We start from the raw sequence: 16,173 nt of genomic DNA, 5'->3' as shown, positions 1-16,173 counted from the left end.
GTGACAAGGAAGGAAGTTTTCACGAAACAGAAGATGCTTGAACTGGGTTTTGTAGGGTATGTAGGAGTTTACCAGGCCAACTCAGGTGGAATAGAATTTCAGGCAGACGGAACAGCATATATAAATTCAGTCTCAGAAGTTTGAAACGCCTGAAATTGTGGCATTGCATTTGGCTCCTTATCTGTGGAACATGAATGTAAGGGCAGGAAATGAGGCTGGAGAGGCATGTGGGGGGAGGTCATTAAGGACCCTGTAGTAAAGACTTCGGAATGTATGCGGAAGATAATGACAAGGGGGAGGAACTGGGTCCTGTCCGCATTTTAGAAGGATCTCTCTGATTACAGTGGAGAATGGATTGGAGGGGACAAAACCAAAGCAAGAGAAACCAGTGAGGAGACTCATGGGAAAGTGTTTCTCCAGGTAAATTCACTGTTTGCAAGAACGATAGCTCCACTTTAGAGTCACCCGGGGACTTCAATCACTGCCGATGCCTGCGTCCCCTCCCAGAGAGCCTGACTGAATTTAATAGGCTGTGGCTTTGAGAGTTTGTTTTTTTTTTTTTAAACCTTCCCCAGATGGTGTTAATGTACACCCGTAACAAAACCTTAAGCTAACTGTAACCTAAATCCTATCACAGAGTAGGTAATCAATAGATTTTTCCCCCCCAAAAATCATTATGAAATGATTTGGAGTATCCTATTCTTGGCCCAGACCACTGTTAGATGGATATAACTGAATGAAAAATTGGCTTTTATCTCATAGAAAATCCATGCCTGGGGGGCGCCAGCGTGGCTCAGTTGGTTAAGTGACTTTGGCTCAGGTCATGATCTCAAGGCTCATGAGTTCGAGCCCTGCATCAGGCTCTGTGCTGACAGCTCAGAGCCTGGAGCCTGCTTCAGGTTCTGTGTCTCCCTCTCTCTCTGCCCCTCCCCCAGTCATACACTGTCTCTCGCTCAAAAATTTAAAAAAAATTTTTTTAAACATTAAAAAAATTAGAGAATCCACCCCCAATGGGACTTCTTGGTGACTCACTCAGCTAAGCATCTTACTCATGGTTACAGCTCAGGTTATGATCTCATGATTCATGAGATCGAGCCCCACGTTGTGCTCTACACTGACAGTGCAGAGCCTGCTTGAGATCTCTCCCTCTCTCTCTGTCCCTCCCCTGCTTGCTCGCTTGTGCACTTGCGCTCTCTCTGTCTCTCTCCTCTCTTTCAAAATAAACAAGAAGGAAGGAAGGGAGGGAGGGAGGGAGGGAGGAAGGAAGGAAGGAAGGAAGGAAGGAAGGAAAGAAAGAAATACACTCCCAGAGTATCAGTAAACCTTGAGAAATCCAACATTACCAGTGAGACAGCACAGCCCACCATCGCCAAGAGCCGAAATTGTACGGGCTTGGCAGGTTGTCTGCAACAGCCGGCACTTCCTGGCGGAGGGAGGAGGCCCAGGGCTGGAACCTGAGTTCCGAGAGTTAACGTGCAGAAGCAAGAACCATATGAAATCTAGAGATGTCCCGTGCGGGTGTCAAGAAGGCTGCAGTGTGACGGTCATTTGTAATGAGGAGTAAGAGGAGGAGGAGTGAGGAGAAAAAGAGACGAGCCCTTCCATCTGTAAACTGAGTACTTTCTTAGCTCCACAGCACTTTTGTCACACTCACATTTAGGGCAGAGATTGGTGCCTGAGCCTAGAACCTGCTGAACTTCTTCTCTAGGGTGCCTGAGGGTTTAAGACACACAAACAACAAAATGCTGATCCATGAATAGCTGGGAAGACACTGGAGCATCCCAGTCTGAACCCGGGGGCAAGCTAAGTCAGAGAACACAGCTTAGCCAGGCAGCTCCGGCAAGGACCTCCCACCCCATCTCCAGTCCATCTGGAATAGCTCGGTAGCAGAATGAGCACCAGTTCTACCTACCCAAGCACCACGTAGTTGAGGATCATGGTCATGCTTCTAGAAAAAAAATCAGCAACATAAAACCACAGGCTAAACCCTGTCCAACACCCGCTTCATCAGAACAAAGCCCTGCCCATGTGTTTGCGTTTTGACTCTGACTGCATTCGCCCTATAACAGCAGAGGGTGAGTGGTGGCCCCAGAGAACATGGCCTGCAAAGCCCAGGCTGCCTCCTTTCTGGCCCATTGCAGAAAGTTTGCCACCTTCTTCTCTAGAAGACCCACCCAGGCTGGCTTACACATGGGAGCCTGGAAGCCAGAAAGCGGGTATCGTGCATGGGCTGGGCTTCAAACAGACATTGGTCCCGCCTGCCTATAAAACACAGTCCACTGATTGGCAGAACTTCTGACCAGTCAGCTTACACACTGCTTGTCTAGGCTGAACGTGGTAAGGGATGGGTGAGCAAAGGCAAGGCCCATGCAATGAGATGAGTGGATGCTCCATTCCCCTGCACTGCAGACCGGGAGCTGTGTAGACAGAGGGCAGTGCAAACCCAGCCTCAGAGGCCACTCCACAGGGTGCAGGGTGGGAACAGAAATCAAAGTGTAGCCTGGCCTTCGTGCTCCTACAGATTCCCAAAGTGTCCTGCTCCCTTAAATGCCCATCATCCTTCCCTGTGTGATAGTGACTGCCCCCCTCCTCCGCCGTGTGTCCGAAACACTTGGCTCATAACTTTGTGGATCTTTCCATATAGCTGTTGACTTGTCTGTCTTCTCTTGGACCGATGACTCCCATCCCTTCCCTCCCTCTGACTGTGAACCTCTGCATCCAACCTCCTTCTCGGCATCTCAGCTTGGGTGTTGAATAGTCAACCCAAATGTGGCGGCTGCTGCTGCTGCTGCCAGAACATCTCAAGAAGCACATTGCCCTCAGCAAGTGTGAGCCACTCTTCTGAGCACTTTGTGTGCCCCAAAACCCAACACGGAATTCCCACCTCCCCACCTCTCTTTCTCCCCATCTACTTCTTCTCCATCTCCGCAAATGGCATGGCCCCCCACCCAGTTCTTCGGGCCAGCAGGCTGAGAGTCAGCCCTCTCCCTCTCTTCCCTCATAGTCCACACCTACAGCAGATGTGTTGGTGGCCTACCCATGTCCCCTCTTCACTCAATGTTCACACACACACTCACTCAATGCCTGTTTCCAGAAGCACCTGTGGCTTCTCACCTAAGGACTTTCTTAACACAAAAGATTGTGCACACCTTGCCTGCAGAGCATGGCAGAAGTGCCAGGGGGTTTCCTAAGAGTTGTCCTCAACCAATGGTAGGTGGGAATTGATGGGCAAATACTCCAGCATGAGCTGGGCCTGTGAGATTAAACCCTGGGTGTACACAGTGATGACCTCATTGAGGTGCCCTTGACTGTCTCACTTCCCCTGCTCTCCCACCCCTGCTCCTTAGGATTGCCTCCCAGATAAGATCTCATATGCAAATCATTGTTTCCAAGTCTGCTTCTGGGGAAACCAAAATCTGCAATATTCAATGGAACATCTGAAAATAATCACTTCTAATCACGTCCACTGCCACCATCCTGGTAAAGGGTCCAAGGAACCATCATCTCTTACCTGGACTATTGCAACCACTTCCTAACTGATGGGCCCGCTTCCTCCCCAGGCCTCCAAGAGCCTATGTCCCATACACATCAGATCAGCTAACTGCACTGCTCAAAACCCTCGATGCTTTTCCCATGTCACTTAGAATAACACTCAACTCCTTACCGGTGACCACAAAGCCTTATACCTGAACCATCCCAGCCTGTCCAGTTGCTTCCATCACTACCTGCCTTGCCTCATCCTTGAAAATGGCCATTTGTTACCAACTCTGCACCTGCTGTTCCCTCTGCCTGGAAAACGCAGCCTTCATTGGCACGGCTGGATTTTTCGCATCATTAGGAGTTAGGTTAACTGTTACCTTCGCAGAGAAGCCCTCCAAGACTGTATAATATGAAGAAATTCGCATCTTCCATCACTATCCTTTTACCCTGCCTTTTTCTTTTCCTGCCTCTTTCCTCTGTCTAAAACTACATGTTTGCTCTTTCACTTGTGATGCCTTCCAGTTGACTGGAAACTCAAGGAGTTCTCTGCATCCCAAGTACCTAGAACAGTGCCAAACACATATTAGGGACTCCATAAATCTCTGCTGAATGAATGAATGGGTTAATGAACAAATGACTCCACTGTTGGGCCTGATTTGGGCCCATGACACACAGAAGACATCAGTGGCATTTGAGTCAATGAACGAGTGATTGAGTCCACGGAGGGGCCAAGTCTGTGCTCCCTCCAGGCCCCATCAGAGAACATGGAGCCCTTTTATCCTGAGTGACCCATCCCAGTGGGTCTCCTTCTCCACCTGGCTCAGCTGCACGCAGAAAAGTCCCTGTTTCAGGCTATTGTAACCACCGTTTCCTTCCCTTTTAGGCCTTGCCGGAGGGGCAGACGGCTTCGTGGGACACGGCCAAAGAGGATGAAAACCGCAATAAGAATAGATACGGAAACATCATATCCTGTAAGTGCCCCGAGGGTTTGGGGAGCAGCCAGCTGAGGGCCCACAGGAGCCCCAGGCTACTCTGGTCACACAGAGGCAGGCTTTAAGGCATCATGACTTTGGCCAGACCCCACTGCCAGGGTGGCACGTACCATAAGGCAAGCCCCTGCGATACAGGGCTGGTGTGGGCCAAGGCACATGGTGGTGCTGAGCCTGCAGGAGGAGAGCGTGCTCTGTGCAGAGGTAGGAGAGGCTTGCAGGGTCCTTGGCTTCTGCTCCCGGTGAGCTCTAACACGTCTGTCATCACCTCTGATGTGTGGTCCGATGAAGGCGGTGGTGCAAGTTAGAGCCCCCTGCAGTCAGACTACCTGGGCTTCTACCCCGGCTGTGGGGCCTTGAACACGTTGCCTTTCGAAGCTTCAGTGTCTGTACCTTTGAAATGATAAGACAAGGTCGTTTTAAAAAATGACACAAACCTTTGCCCCGTGCTTGGCACTGGTACTCTTAGCCTTAGAGTTGGTTTCTCAGCGTCACTGATGAGCAGCGTGAATAAATAATTCCACCTTTTTGTGACTGGAGATCACTGAATACCCATCTGGGGACATGGAATAAGCCAGGTTGGTAGGGGATGCGCATGATCAGATGTCCATTTTGGAAAGATCACGAAGGTAGCTGATTGGGAAGCTGGGTTCGACTGGGAGAGATTGGAGGCAGAGGGACCAGTCGAGAGGCTACTGCAGTGGTCCTAGCAAAGGATGACGGGGACGGTGACAATTCTTGTGTGTGACTGCGCATAATATTCAGTGCTCGGAGGTAGAAGGTGAGGGAGGGAAGTCCTGTTGTGAAACTGCACACCCTGCGCAGGTCACATACCGTATTATCCCTGCCGGGTATCAGTGTGCACAGCCTTCAAAGCAACATAAATACAGAGAGGACAAAGTTCCCTCACACAGAATGTAGGCCACATGGCCCGACTGGAACAAGGGTCTCCAACAGCCTTCGTCTCCCATGGTGTAGTCAACCTGAATCTTTTAACATCTCACCGATTGTGTGTATAGCATTTCTGGTCTTAACTCTCAGGATAACCCAATCTAGCCCCCCAAAAAGGGGGGGAGGGAATAAAGGACCCTGAATAACAAATTATTTCTAGCACAGTTCAGTGTTTTGTTTTGTTTAACTGTCTAGACATTGCCTAAGAAAAAAACTTGGAGGAAGAATGCGTAAGATAGAGGCAGCTTGCAGAGGAAGAAAGAGGCAGAAGTTTTAGCTTAGCTGTTTCCTGTACTGATTTAGGAATGGGCTATGAATGGTAGAACTAATCAGAAAACACTTATAATTTGTCTCTTGGAAGATAGTAATGGAGGCAGGAAGATTCCTTGCGAGTGAAGTGTTGGAAAGAGTTGCTCAAACAATCAGGAAATGTATTATTAAGACCTGTGATGCGTGAGCATGCGCTGAGCCAGGCCTGTGCTGGGCCCTCGGTCTCTGCTCCCAGGGCTCCGTTCTGGGCACCTGTACCTTCTCACTCAGACCATCCTCTGCTTGAGCACCATGCATACCATGCCCTAAAATACCTGGTCACTTGTCTGACCCCCTATCAGACTGTGAGCGTAGAGAGGGTTCACTAAATTATAGGCTGGGAAACCTTAGATGACCCTGCCAAATCTTATTCTCTCTGTAAAATGGGTACAACAATGTCTTCCTCCCGAGGTGTTATGCAGACAAGAAAAAGATAAATGACTAGAGCATAGTGAGAGACCCTGTCTCCCTGAGAGGCAAGAACATCCAGACTGGGCCAGGCATCCAGGCGAAAGCCCGGGGGGGCCGAGGATGAAAAGCCAAACCAAGCTGTGTGTCTTCCAGACTTCCCTCTTCATCCTTGGCACACAGCACCTCAGCTGTGCCAATGTCCTGCCCTGCCTGAACTCTGCCCAAGCCTTTCTCCTGATGCTGCACATTTCATCTGTCCCCCAACTTCCACCTATCTGATCTCTGACAGAAGCCAAAGAGACCTCCGCAAGTTGTGAATGGATGCTGTCATTTTCCTACTGAAAACCTTTCAAATGTCTTTCCTTCATTTCTAATTTTTTGTTTTTTTAATGTTTGTTTATTTTTGAGAGAGAGAGAGAGAGAGAGTGTGTGTGAGCAGGAGAGGAGCAGAAAAAGAGGGAGACCCAGAATTGAAAGCAGGCTCCAGGCTCTGAGCTGTCAGCAGAGTCCAACATGGGACTCGAACTCATGAGTCATGAGATCATGACCTGAGCTGAAGTCGGATGCTTAACTGAGTGAGACACCCAGGCGCCCCTCTTTCCTTCATTTCTAAGCGCTTCCTATCCAAAGGCCCTCAGCCACCTCTCCACTCCCGTTTCATTTTGTGTGTTCCCCATCACGGTTTCCTCAATTAGGCCACACTTCAGTCAGTCCCTTGCGCTTTATGTGCTCATTCATGCCACTGGGCCTTTGCACATTCTGTTCTCTCTTTCAAAGTGCTTCTTCTCTCCTCTCTTTGCTGTTCTAAGTTCTGCTTATTCTTCAGATCCAACTGCTCATTTCTTCAGGGAAGTCTTCCGACCCTTTAAATTTGGTCAAATCCTCATTATTCATTGTTCACTCCTTAAGCACAATGCGTGTCTTCTCACCATCACTGTGATTTGAGAGGCATTTGGATGACTATCGTTGACTGGCTATTTCCCTCACTGAAATAGATGCTCCCTGACAGCAGGTGGATGATTGTCTTCTACTTCAGTGTCCCCAAACCTGGCATACAATTGGGACTCAGTAAGTAGGATCTTAATGTTGGCAAGTAGATTCTCTGCAGAACCCCAAAGGGCTTGAGCCATGGCCCTCTCCCTTCTGGCTTCTCAAGTGAAGTAGAAAATATGCGGGAAGGATGGAGGGAGAAAGGCTGGAACCGGACAACCCGAGGCACGATGATATGGCGGTAAGGAAGATGCTTCTGAGCCTAGGAGGTGCAGAGAGACGGGGCACAGGAAGGGGCAGAAGGAGAAGAGTCCTGTCCTTTGTGAGAGCCGTGTCTTGGGCAGAGGACTCCAGATAGCAAGGAAAATCAGTGAGGGGGACGAAACCCATCACTGGGGGTGCAGGAGATGCTACCGGCCTGTGTCCCACCCACACCCCACGGCCTCACCAGCAGGTGGTCTGGCATCCTGGGCCAAGACCAGGGTTAGAGGCAAGGCACCCACTGCGCAGTGTTCCAGGAGGTGACACTCTCCACTACAGGACCCTGAGACTGAGCGCCGCCTTGCGTGTGTGCGCGGGACACCTCCCTTGGTTCCCCCTCATGCTGCCCTGTCTCCCTCTCTTCACTGGAGGACTTGCTCCAGAACTGGGGCAGGACACTGTGCACCCGGTAGTCTCTCCCTGGCCCGTGAAGTGGCCCAGCTCCTCACCATCCCATGGAGGCTGTGTTCTACACCTTTTCCAGAACCCCACAGGGACTGGGGGCAGCTGCCCACTGCAGGAACCAACCGAAAACTCCTCCTTGGGGGGGCTGCCTTCTCAGCCATCTCACCGCCCCCTCCCCACTGCCCCCTGCTCCTTTACACCCTCCGCGCTGGAACCCTCTCCTCACATCTGCTCATGGGGAAACCCAGAAGAGGCAGAGGGAATTCAGACACCGAATGATACCCCCTTGAAGGGCCAGAACAAACCTGAGTCTCCTTTCTAGCTCAGAGGCCAGTAATTCTGCAGCTCACTGTGGCCAGAGCGGGTCTGCACTCAGTACAAAAGGAGACGGTATCGGCCAACCAGTGTGTTCCAAAAGCCCTGGACGACATACCAGGGAACAGAGAACAGAAAGAGTCCTGGAATTGAAACGAGGAAGGTAAAAAGAGAAACCGCCCGGAGGAATGGAAAGTGTTCCTGCCCTTGTACGTGTCCCTCCCAAAGGCAAAGTCTGCCATGGTTTGATAAACAGAAATATTCTTGGCACAAGAAGAAAACCGCGTGTGATTAGCATCTTAAGGAGCCCAGAGCTCTGGGAGGCTGGAGCGGAGGACAAAGGCCCAGGCCAGGAGGACAGAAAAGATTAAAGGGGGAAGAGAGGAGGGAAGGCGCTGCCTGCAGATGAAACAATGAAAGAGAAGCCTTGGCTAATAAGCCCTTTCTTCCAAATGAGGCTGTTCAGAATTTAGTAACAGAGACAGTGGGGCTTCTACGGGTGGAAGTGGCCAGGAAGCGAAAGGGAAGGAAATGAATGGGGAAACAGAACAAAGAATCCTTTGCTCTCAAGCATCCCTGGGCAGAGACTGTGGCCAGGGGAAATTTCTAGAATACCAAAGCGGTCCCATGCGGAAGTTCTGGTGGGGGCTTCCTGGACTGCAGGAAAGGAGTTACACTGAGGAGAGGAAGTGAGCTCAGGGGGGCCGGTGTCATCAAATGGGGCTCCCCTCTGGGACCCATCAGGGACTCAGCAGGAAATAGACAGGAACCTCAAGGTGGATGATCTGAGGATAATTTAATCAAGCGATTTTTGTATAAAGGTGTGAGCTAGTTCTAGGGAGCTGGCAAGGAATAGTGCAGTACTTGAGGCTAAATACCCCCACGGAGAAGCTACCAGGACCCCCAGAAAGAGAGATGACTGGTCCAGAGGTGTGGCCCTCAGCCCCAGGTGACCCCAGCAAACAGGGATGAGGAAACCAGCACATTGACGGCATTCTCTGCTCATCCATCTTCTGCAGGTGCTTTGCCATTGGCCACACACAGCCCGGAGCCAGAGGACAAGGGAATCTGCAGACCAAGCCCACTGGGCCCCGGGGTACTGGCATACTGGACAGGGTGCCAGGCAGAGGCGGGTTCTGCTCTCAGTTCTGCCCTTGACCTGGCACAAGACCTTCAGCAAGGCCCCCTTCATCTCTCTGCCCCTCAGTTTCTCCTCTCTCTGTGCACAGAGGGCAAATTAAGATGAATGTAAACCAAATCCAGATGTGTACAGAGACTTTTAAACCCTGCTGAGACTCAGTCCCGCCTCTGAATTCACAGGCAAGGAGCGACAGTCCAGAGGTGTAGAGTCCCTGCCCTAGGTCACACAGTGAGTCTGTAGGACCGCCATGGCAAGTGCTCTGGGCTCATGCTGCCAGGGTCCCGCATGGTCCCTGGCAGAGTCCCTTAGGGGCTGGGTCGGGGGGGACATGCTAAGGGCTCCAAGCTCAGAGCAAATGGCAGGCTGGGATGAGCAATTCCTGCAGGCCATTCTCACTTCCAGGGAGGAACCCAGGTTCAAAACAAATCCAGAGGTTTTTCTCAGCTGATTCCTGGGGAGACAGCTGGGATGCCACAGTGGGGGCCTTGTCCAGGGCTCGACCCTTGGCCCCCCGCCCTTTGCAGTTTCAGAGGGCGGCCCTTGCCTGGATCCTACAGATGAGTCCTAGGGCAGAAGTCATGGGTGCCTTGTTCTTCAGAGGACTTGTTCTGGCTGCTGGAGCCCCCTCTACTGGCTTTAGGTCGGGCCGGAAATGCGAGGACAGGAACTGTCCCCAGGAGCAACCCAGAGGCACTGAGAGACCGGGAGCTCCCATGCTGGGCTGGCTACTCTCCCCTGCGGTGGAAGACTCGCTGGGGCTCCCAGCAGGGCGAAGCCACAGCTGTTTGTGGTGGCGGCTTTCCTGAGGACACACCCTTACCAGAGTCCTTCCCTTCTCCGTGTCCTTCCCATTGCCCTTTTCAGGACCATCTCCCATACCAACTGCTTGCACTCAAATCCTTGTCTCAGCCTCTGCTCCCAAAGGATCCTGAATGAGAAACCCTCCTCTTTCCCTCCAGAAAGTTTGCTCAGTGACTGGGTATAGGCTGCAGAGCCTGCTTAGGATGAAGCAGTAAATGCATCAGGTGGGCTGCTGTGCCTCTGACGTTTCCCGGCGCTCCTCCTTGCCCTGCTAGACCCCTCTGCCTGCCAAGGGCTCCATGTAGGGCCCTGCAGAGGGGAGCCAGCCACCCCAGCCTGCATGGAAGGGGCAGAACAAGGATGTACAGAGACCATCGGGCTGCTTCCCTCCCCATCCCCAGCCACCCTCTCTCTTGATCATGGTAATTCAATCAAGATTGAATGTGCAGACCTTTCGCGTCAATGAGGTACCCAGGCAGTCTCAGCAGAATTGACTCCCTCCTCCCTACCCACTCGTGCAAGATGATGGCATTAACATTTCCAGTCCTTCTAGGAAATGATTTTTCAGCTCCGCAGTTCATTGTAATGAGCCAAATCTCTCTTCTCTGAAGAATTACACCTTTTCTTTACCTTCCTCAGTGCCCGGAAGACAGGAAGAAAGAGCATCATATATCTAAGTGCTACTCCCTCCCTATCCCCACCTCTCTCAAGTGAATTCTACTTGCAAAGACCCACTTGCTGGGTTACCTTTGATGGGGGAGGAGAGGTTGTGGTTTGTCTGCAGAGTGAGAGCTGCACACAAGAGGAAGTAGCCCTCTCCTCTGCGCTGGGCATGGGTAGTACTGGGAACCGAACTGGCATGGAAGGGGTGTATAGGGGCAGCGGGTCTTGGGGTCCCACCACTCTGTGAGAAAGCTCTTGATCTTACACCTTCTCCTGAGTTGTTAAACTTCTCGGAGCCTTGAGTTTCTCATCCATAAAATGGGGTGATGATACATAGAGAGACTCCCCAAGGCTACTCTGAGAATCAAGGGGCATAGCATCCAGATAGTACCTGGAACATCATACTCATTCCACACGGGTAACTTCCTCTGCCTCGCCACCTAACACAGGGTGGGTCTCTAGGCTCAGGGCCCAATTCCAGTAAGATCTTGGTCTTCCCCAAGACAGAGTGAAGTGAAGAACCAGGGCACTTCGATGCTACATAATTGGACACCAATCTGTACACTCAAATGTGAGGGTGCATCAGCATCTCCTAGAGGGCTTGTTAAAATAACATTTCTGGGCTCCACACTGGAGTTTCTGGTTCAGCAGGTCTGGGCTGGGACTCGAGAGTTTGCATCTCTAACAAGCTCCCAGGCGTTGCTGAAACTATTGGTCAAGGGACTACATTTTGAGGACCACTGATCTAGAATAATAATCAAACTGAATTTACGTATTTGTTTTTGATTTCTTACAACACACCAGGTGCTTTCATATCTTACCCCTTTTAATCCTTGCTATATATCTGCAAAGGAAGATTTTATTTTGATGGTGTAGTTGGGTAAATGGAGGCTCAGGGGAGACAAGGAATGTGCCCCAGGTGATATGGTTAGTGCATGACAGACCTCCTGTCTGCCCCAGAGTCTACCCGAGCCCTTCATCTCTCCTGCAGAAGCAGGCCTGGCTGCCAGTCTGGGGACAGGACAGAATGGATCTGCAGGTGGGGTGAGGGGTCAGCTCTGGGGGAAGGGGAAATTCGAGCCCAGGATCCAGGCACACTCTGCCATATCTGTGTAGAAGAAAGAGCCTTGCGTCCCAGGCCAGGTTACCTAAAATCACCTGAATGGCTATTAAACAAGGGCCCTGCTCCTTTCTGGTTCTCAGCCTCTCAGACACAAATATAATAATTATTGAGTACCTGCTATGTGCCACACGCTGTAGAGCCCTTCAGTAAGTAAGGTGCCCTTCCTTAAATAGGATGTGAAGAGGGGAGCCACAGGTTAATTAGGTCATCACAAATACAAGTGTTGTAAGAGCTCTGAAGAAAAGTACAAGGAGCTCTCAGAGTCTGGGGTGAAGAGACCATAGGAAACATCCTGAGTAAGGAACACTGAGCTGAGACCTAAAGAATGAGATGTTCCCAGACTTGCAGAGGTGGGTTGGGGGTGTTCCTTTACATGTGCAAAGGCCCCGTGGTCAGAGCAGACACTATGCATTTGAGCAACTGAAGGAAGAGCATAGCTAATCAGCTTAGCATTTAGGGAGGGAGATATGAGGCTGGCCTGGGAAGTGGGTCCCAAATCATCAGATCATGCAAAGCATCATGGGCTCTGGTAAGGCTTTGTTCCCTGTCAGTGGTGTCCTGAGCTGATTCATACCAGCTTGCAAGAACAGATTGTTAAATTTTCAGGAATCTTGTGAGCTAGTTGATGCCATGTTGGTAGCTTGAAATTAGTCATGGTGGGAGTATTTATACCATAGAAATCAGCAGACTGTACCGATCAGGGCCTTTTTCTCCCTCCAGAGAGCTGTTTGTTAAACATTTAGCAGCATACCACTGGTCTTTGTCTTAAAATGACAAGGAACAGATTGATTTCAGAGGGACAGTGTTTCTGTTTCCCTGGAGTTGTGCTGGGCGGGGGGAGCTCTTTGGATCTCCATAGGGTCCCTGCAGTTCATCTCCCCCTCGGGTCTCCTCCCCACAAGCCCGTTCTTGCCCATCTCCCACCCCAGCTGAGAGCCAGGTGGGGCCAGCCTCCGCTCACCTCGCCACCGAGGAGCCTGCTTCTCCTCTGTCTGACTCTTCTCCACTCCTCTCCTTGTCTGGAATATCAAACGAGGGGTAGCAAATTAGCTGTTTCTCAGGCTTGCGAAATGTAGATAGAGCATAATGAACGTTCTGGGCTGCTTGTAAATTACCTTGTATAAACTCCTTCCCATCTCCCGCTGCCCCATCGTTCTCCATGTGCCTGTGGATAAACACAATTTTTTATCCTTCTAATTATATAAAGTTAGAAGAAGAGGGGGACGCAGAATAATATTAGCATCTCCCAGAAGGAATAAATAAACCATAAGGACACTGCTACCCCTTGAAGTCCCTTTCTGGGGAGCCTATGGCTGAATCCTGCCCTTTAAAGAGTACATGCAGTAGCTCTTTGCCTCCGCAGAAGATGAATTTTCATTTGGTGCTGAAGGGCAAATGAGAACACTACATTTCTAAGCAGCCCTCCGCTCACAACCTGCCTCACATCCACCCCAGAGCCACCGTTTATTAATCATCTGCTTCATACCAGGCACTGTGCTAGCACTTTTTTTAGAGCAGTCTTAGGTTTCAGAAGAAGGGAGCGAAACATACAAGAATTCCCATATACTCCCTCCCTCCTACCTACATTCAGATTCCCCTGTTATTAATACTTTGTATCAGTGTGATACATTTGTTGCAATTGATGAACCAGTATTGATCCATTATTATTTGCTAAAGCCTGCAGTTTACATTAGAGTCTATTCTTTGTGTTATGGACCTCGATGGGATTTTGAATGTGTACAGTAACAGGTACCATCACAGTATCATACAGAATAGTTCCACTGCCCTAAAACTTTGCTGTGCTCCACCTGTCCATCCCCCCCACCTAGTCCCTGAAGCCCCTGGTCTTTTTACTGTGTCCATTCCTAAATGTCCTAGAGTCAGAATCACACAGTCTGGAGCCTTTTTCAGACTGGATTGTTTCACTTAGCAGTACGCATTTGTTTCCTCGGTGTCTTCTCATGGCTTGATAATTTATCTCTAAATATCACTGAATGATAGCCCCCTCCTGGATACACTGCATTTGTTTACCCATTTATATATTGAAGGACATCTTGGTTGTTTTCTAGGTTTTGGCAGTTGTGAGTAAAGCTGCTATAAACATTTGTGTGCAGGTTTTTGTGTGGACATAAGTTTTCAGCTCATTTGGGTGAATACCAGAGATAGCAATTGCTGGGATCTCATATGATAAGAAATATTTTTAGTTTTGAAAGAAACTGCCAAACTGTCTCCCAAAGTGGATGTACCATTTTTGCATTCGCACCAGCAATGAACAAGAGTTCCTGGTGCTCCACGTCCTCACCAGCGTTTGATGGTATCTGTGTTCTGGGTTTGGGCCATTAATAGTAGGTGTGTAGAGGTATCTCATGAGGGTTTTAATTTGAAATTCCCTAATGACATACGATGTTGAACACTTTTTGATACACATATTTGCCATCTGTGTGTCTTTTTTGCTGAGGTGTTTATTCAGATCTCTTGCCCAATTTTTTTTAAGTCATGTGTGTGAGAATTCTCTTTATTTTTTTTAAATTTATTTTTGAGAGACAGAGAGAGAGACAGCGCAAGCAGGGAGGGTCAGAGAGAGAGGGAGACATGAACCTGAAACAGGCTCCAGGCTCTGAGCTAGCCGCCAGCACAGAGCCCAACATGGGGCCAGAACCCATGAACCATGAGATCATGACCTGAGCCAAAGTTGGACACTTAACCAACTGAGCCACCCAGGTGCTCCTTGCCCAATTTTTAATTGAGTTGTTTTATTGTTGTTGAATTTGAGAGTTCTTTGTATATTGTGGATACAAATCCTTTATCCACTATGTCTTTTGCAAATATTTTCTCCCAGTCCATGGGTTGTCTTTTCATTCTCTTCATGTCCTCACCCTTTTCATCCCTGCATTTTCTCATTTAATTCCCCCTCAACACTCAATGAGCTATAGTGTATTGATTCCACTTTGCTAAGGAACCCAAGCTAAGAGAGATCAATTGACTTACTAAGTGGTAGGGCTAAGATGTGAACCCAGATCTGACCCTCAGCTTTGTACCTCACATCATCAGTGTATCCCACTTGCCAAAGATTAGCACATGTGGGAATGAATTTTTGTCATTTCATAATAAAATAGGCTTTCACCACCTCAGAAAATAGAGCTATCCTGTATTTGGATGCCCTGCAGAGCCCAGCACGGGTACTTGCCTCTGAGTACCTTTATCAGGCACGGAGAGTCCTCTGTAACCTAACCCCAGTCTACCTCCTCTCTCTCTCCTGTTGCTAACCCCCTCACACTGTGTCCACCAAACAGGAAACAGTTTCCAGCCTCCCTGCATGCTTGCTTTTTCGAGAGTACTGCCTTCACTCTTGCTTTTCCCTCTGATGGAAAGACCTTTCTCATTGTCCACGGGGCAAGGCTTGACCATTTTTTTTTCTTTCTTTTTTTTTTTTTTCCTTTCTTTTTTTTTTTTTTTTTTTTTTTTTTTTTTTTTTTTTTTTAGTTTTAGAGAGTGTGCATGCGTGAGCAGGGGAGGGGCAGAGAGGGAGAGAGAATCCCGAGCGGGCTCTGTACTGTCTGCCTGGGGCCAGATATTGTAGTTGGATAATCGTGGGATCATGACCTGAGCCGAAACGGAGACTTGGGTGCTCAGCCAGCTGAGCCGCCCAGACGCCCCAGCCCTGCCCACTTTTAATTCACAGACTACCTCACAAAGCCCTCCTCTCACCGCTTTCTAGACTTGGAAGCTCTGCTTCTGTGTACAGTCTGCTTCCTGAACAGCACTGACACATTTCCTAAGCATGCATATCACTTTGACAAACTTCCTTAGACCGGCCAGCCTGCACGTAGTAGGTTCTTCATGAGTGAATGAAGAGAAGATACTGACAAACACCATCATTTGGTGGGTAGAGGCCCCTTAATAAGTTTGTTTCTTTTTGCTTTTTTTAAATCTTTTTTGCCTTCAGATTTTAAGTTTCATTTTAGGATAAGAAAATTCTCAACATTTTAAACCAGAATGTCTGTTTCCAGGGCTATAGACCCCAGAGGCAGCCATAACTCAATAAATAAAGGAGATGTTAGAATCAATAAGTCATTAGTGAGACCAATGAGTGAAAATACAATATGCATTTTTATGGCTTACAGTTTCTTTTTTTTATGTTTATTTATTTATTTATTTATTCATTCATTCATTCATTTAGAAAGAACCAGTGGGGGAGGGACAGAAAGGCGAGGTTCAGGGGACAGATGAGCCAGAGCACTCTCTGTGCTGACAGCAGAGAGCCCCGTGTGAGACTCGAAATCACAAACTGGGAGATCATGACCCGAGCTGAAGTCGGATGGTTAACTGACCGC

General features: G+C 49.3%; 1 protein-coding gene across 1 annotated transcript in view; it reads left to right on the top strand.

Annotated features, from left to right (window-relative positions):
- The window catches only part of PTPRT (protein tyrosine phosphatase receptor type T), a 770,667-nt gene that overhangs the window by 685,026 nt on the left and 69,468 nt on the right, over positions 1-16,173 (top strand). Inside the window, exon 17 of the mRNA XM_029917352.1 lies at positions 4,364-4,451. Within this exon, the coding sequence (XP_029773212.1) occupies positions 4,364-4,451 (88 nt within the window). The remainder of the gene's footprint in view (positions 1-4,363; positions 4,452-16,173) is intronic.

This window comes from Suricata suricatta, chromosome 12 (assembly GCF_006229205.1).
Source record: "Suricata suricatta isolate VVHF042 chromosome 12, meerkat_22Aug2017_6uvM2_HiC, whole genome shotgun sequence".
Taxonomy (NCBI): Eukaryota; Metazoa; Chordata; class Mammalia; order Carnivora; family Herpestidae; genus Suricata; species Suricata suricatta.
Note: the sequence above shows the minus strand (reverse complement) of the source record. Positions and strands in the feature narration are given on the sequence as shown.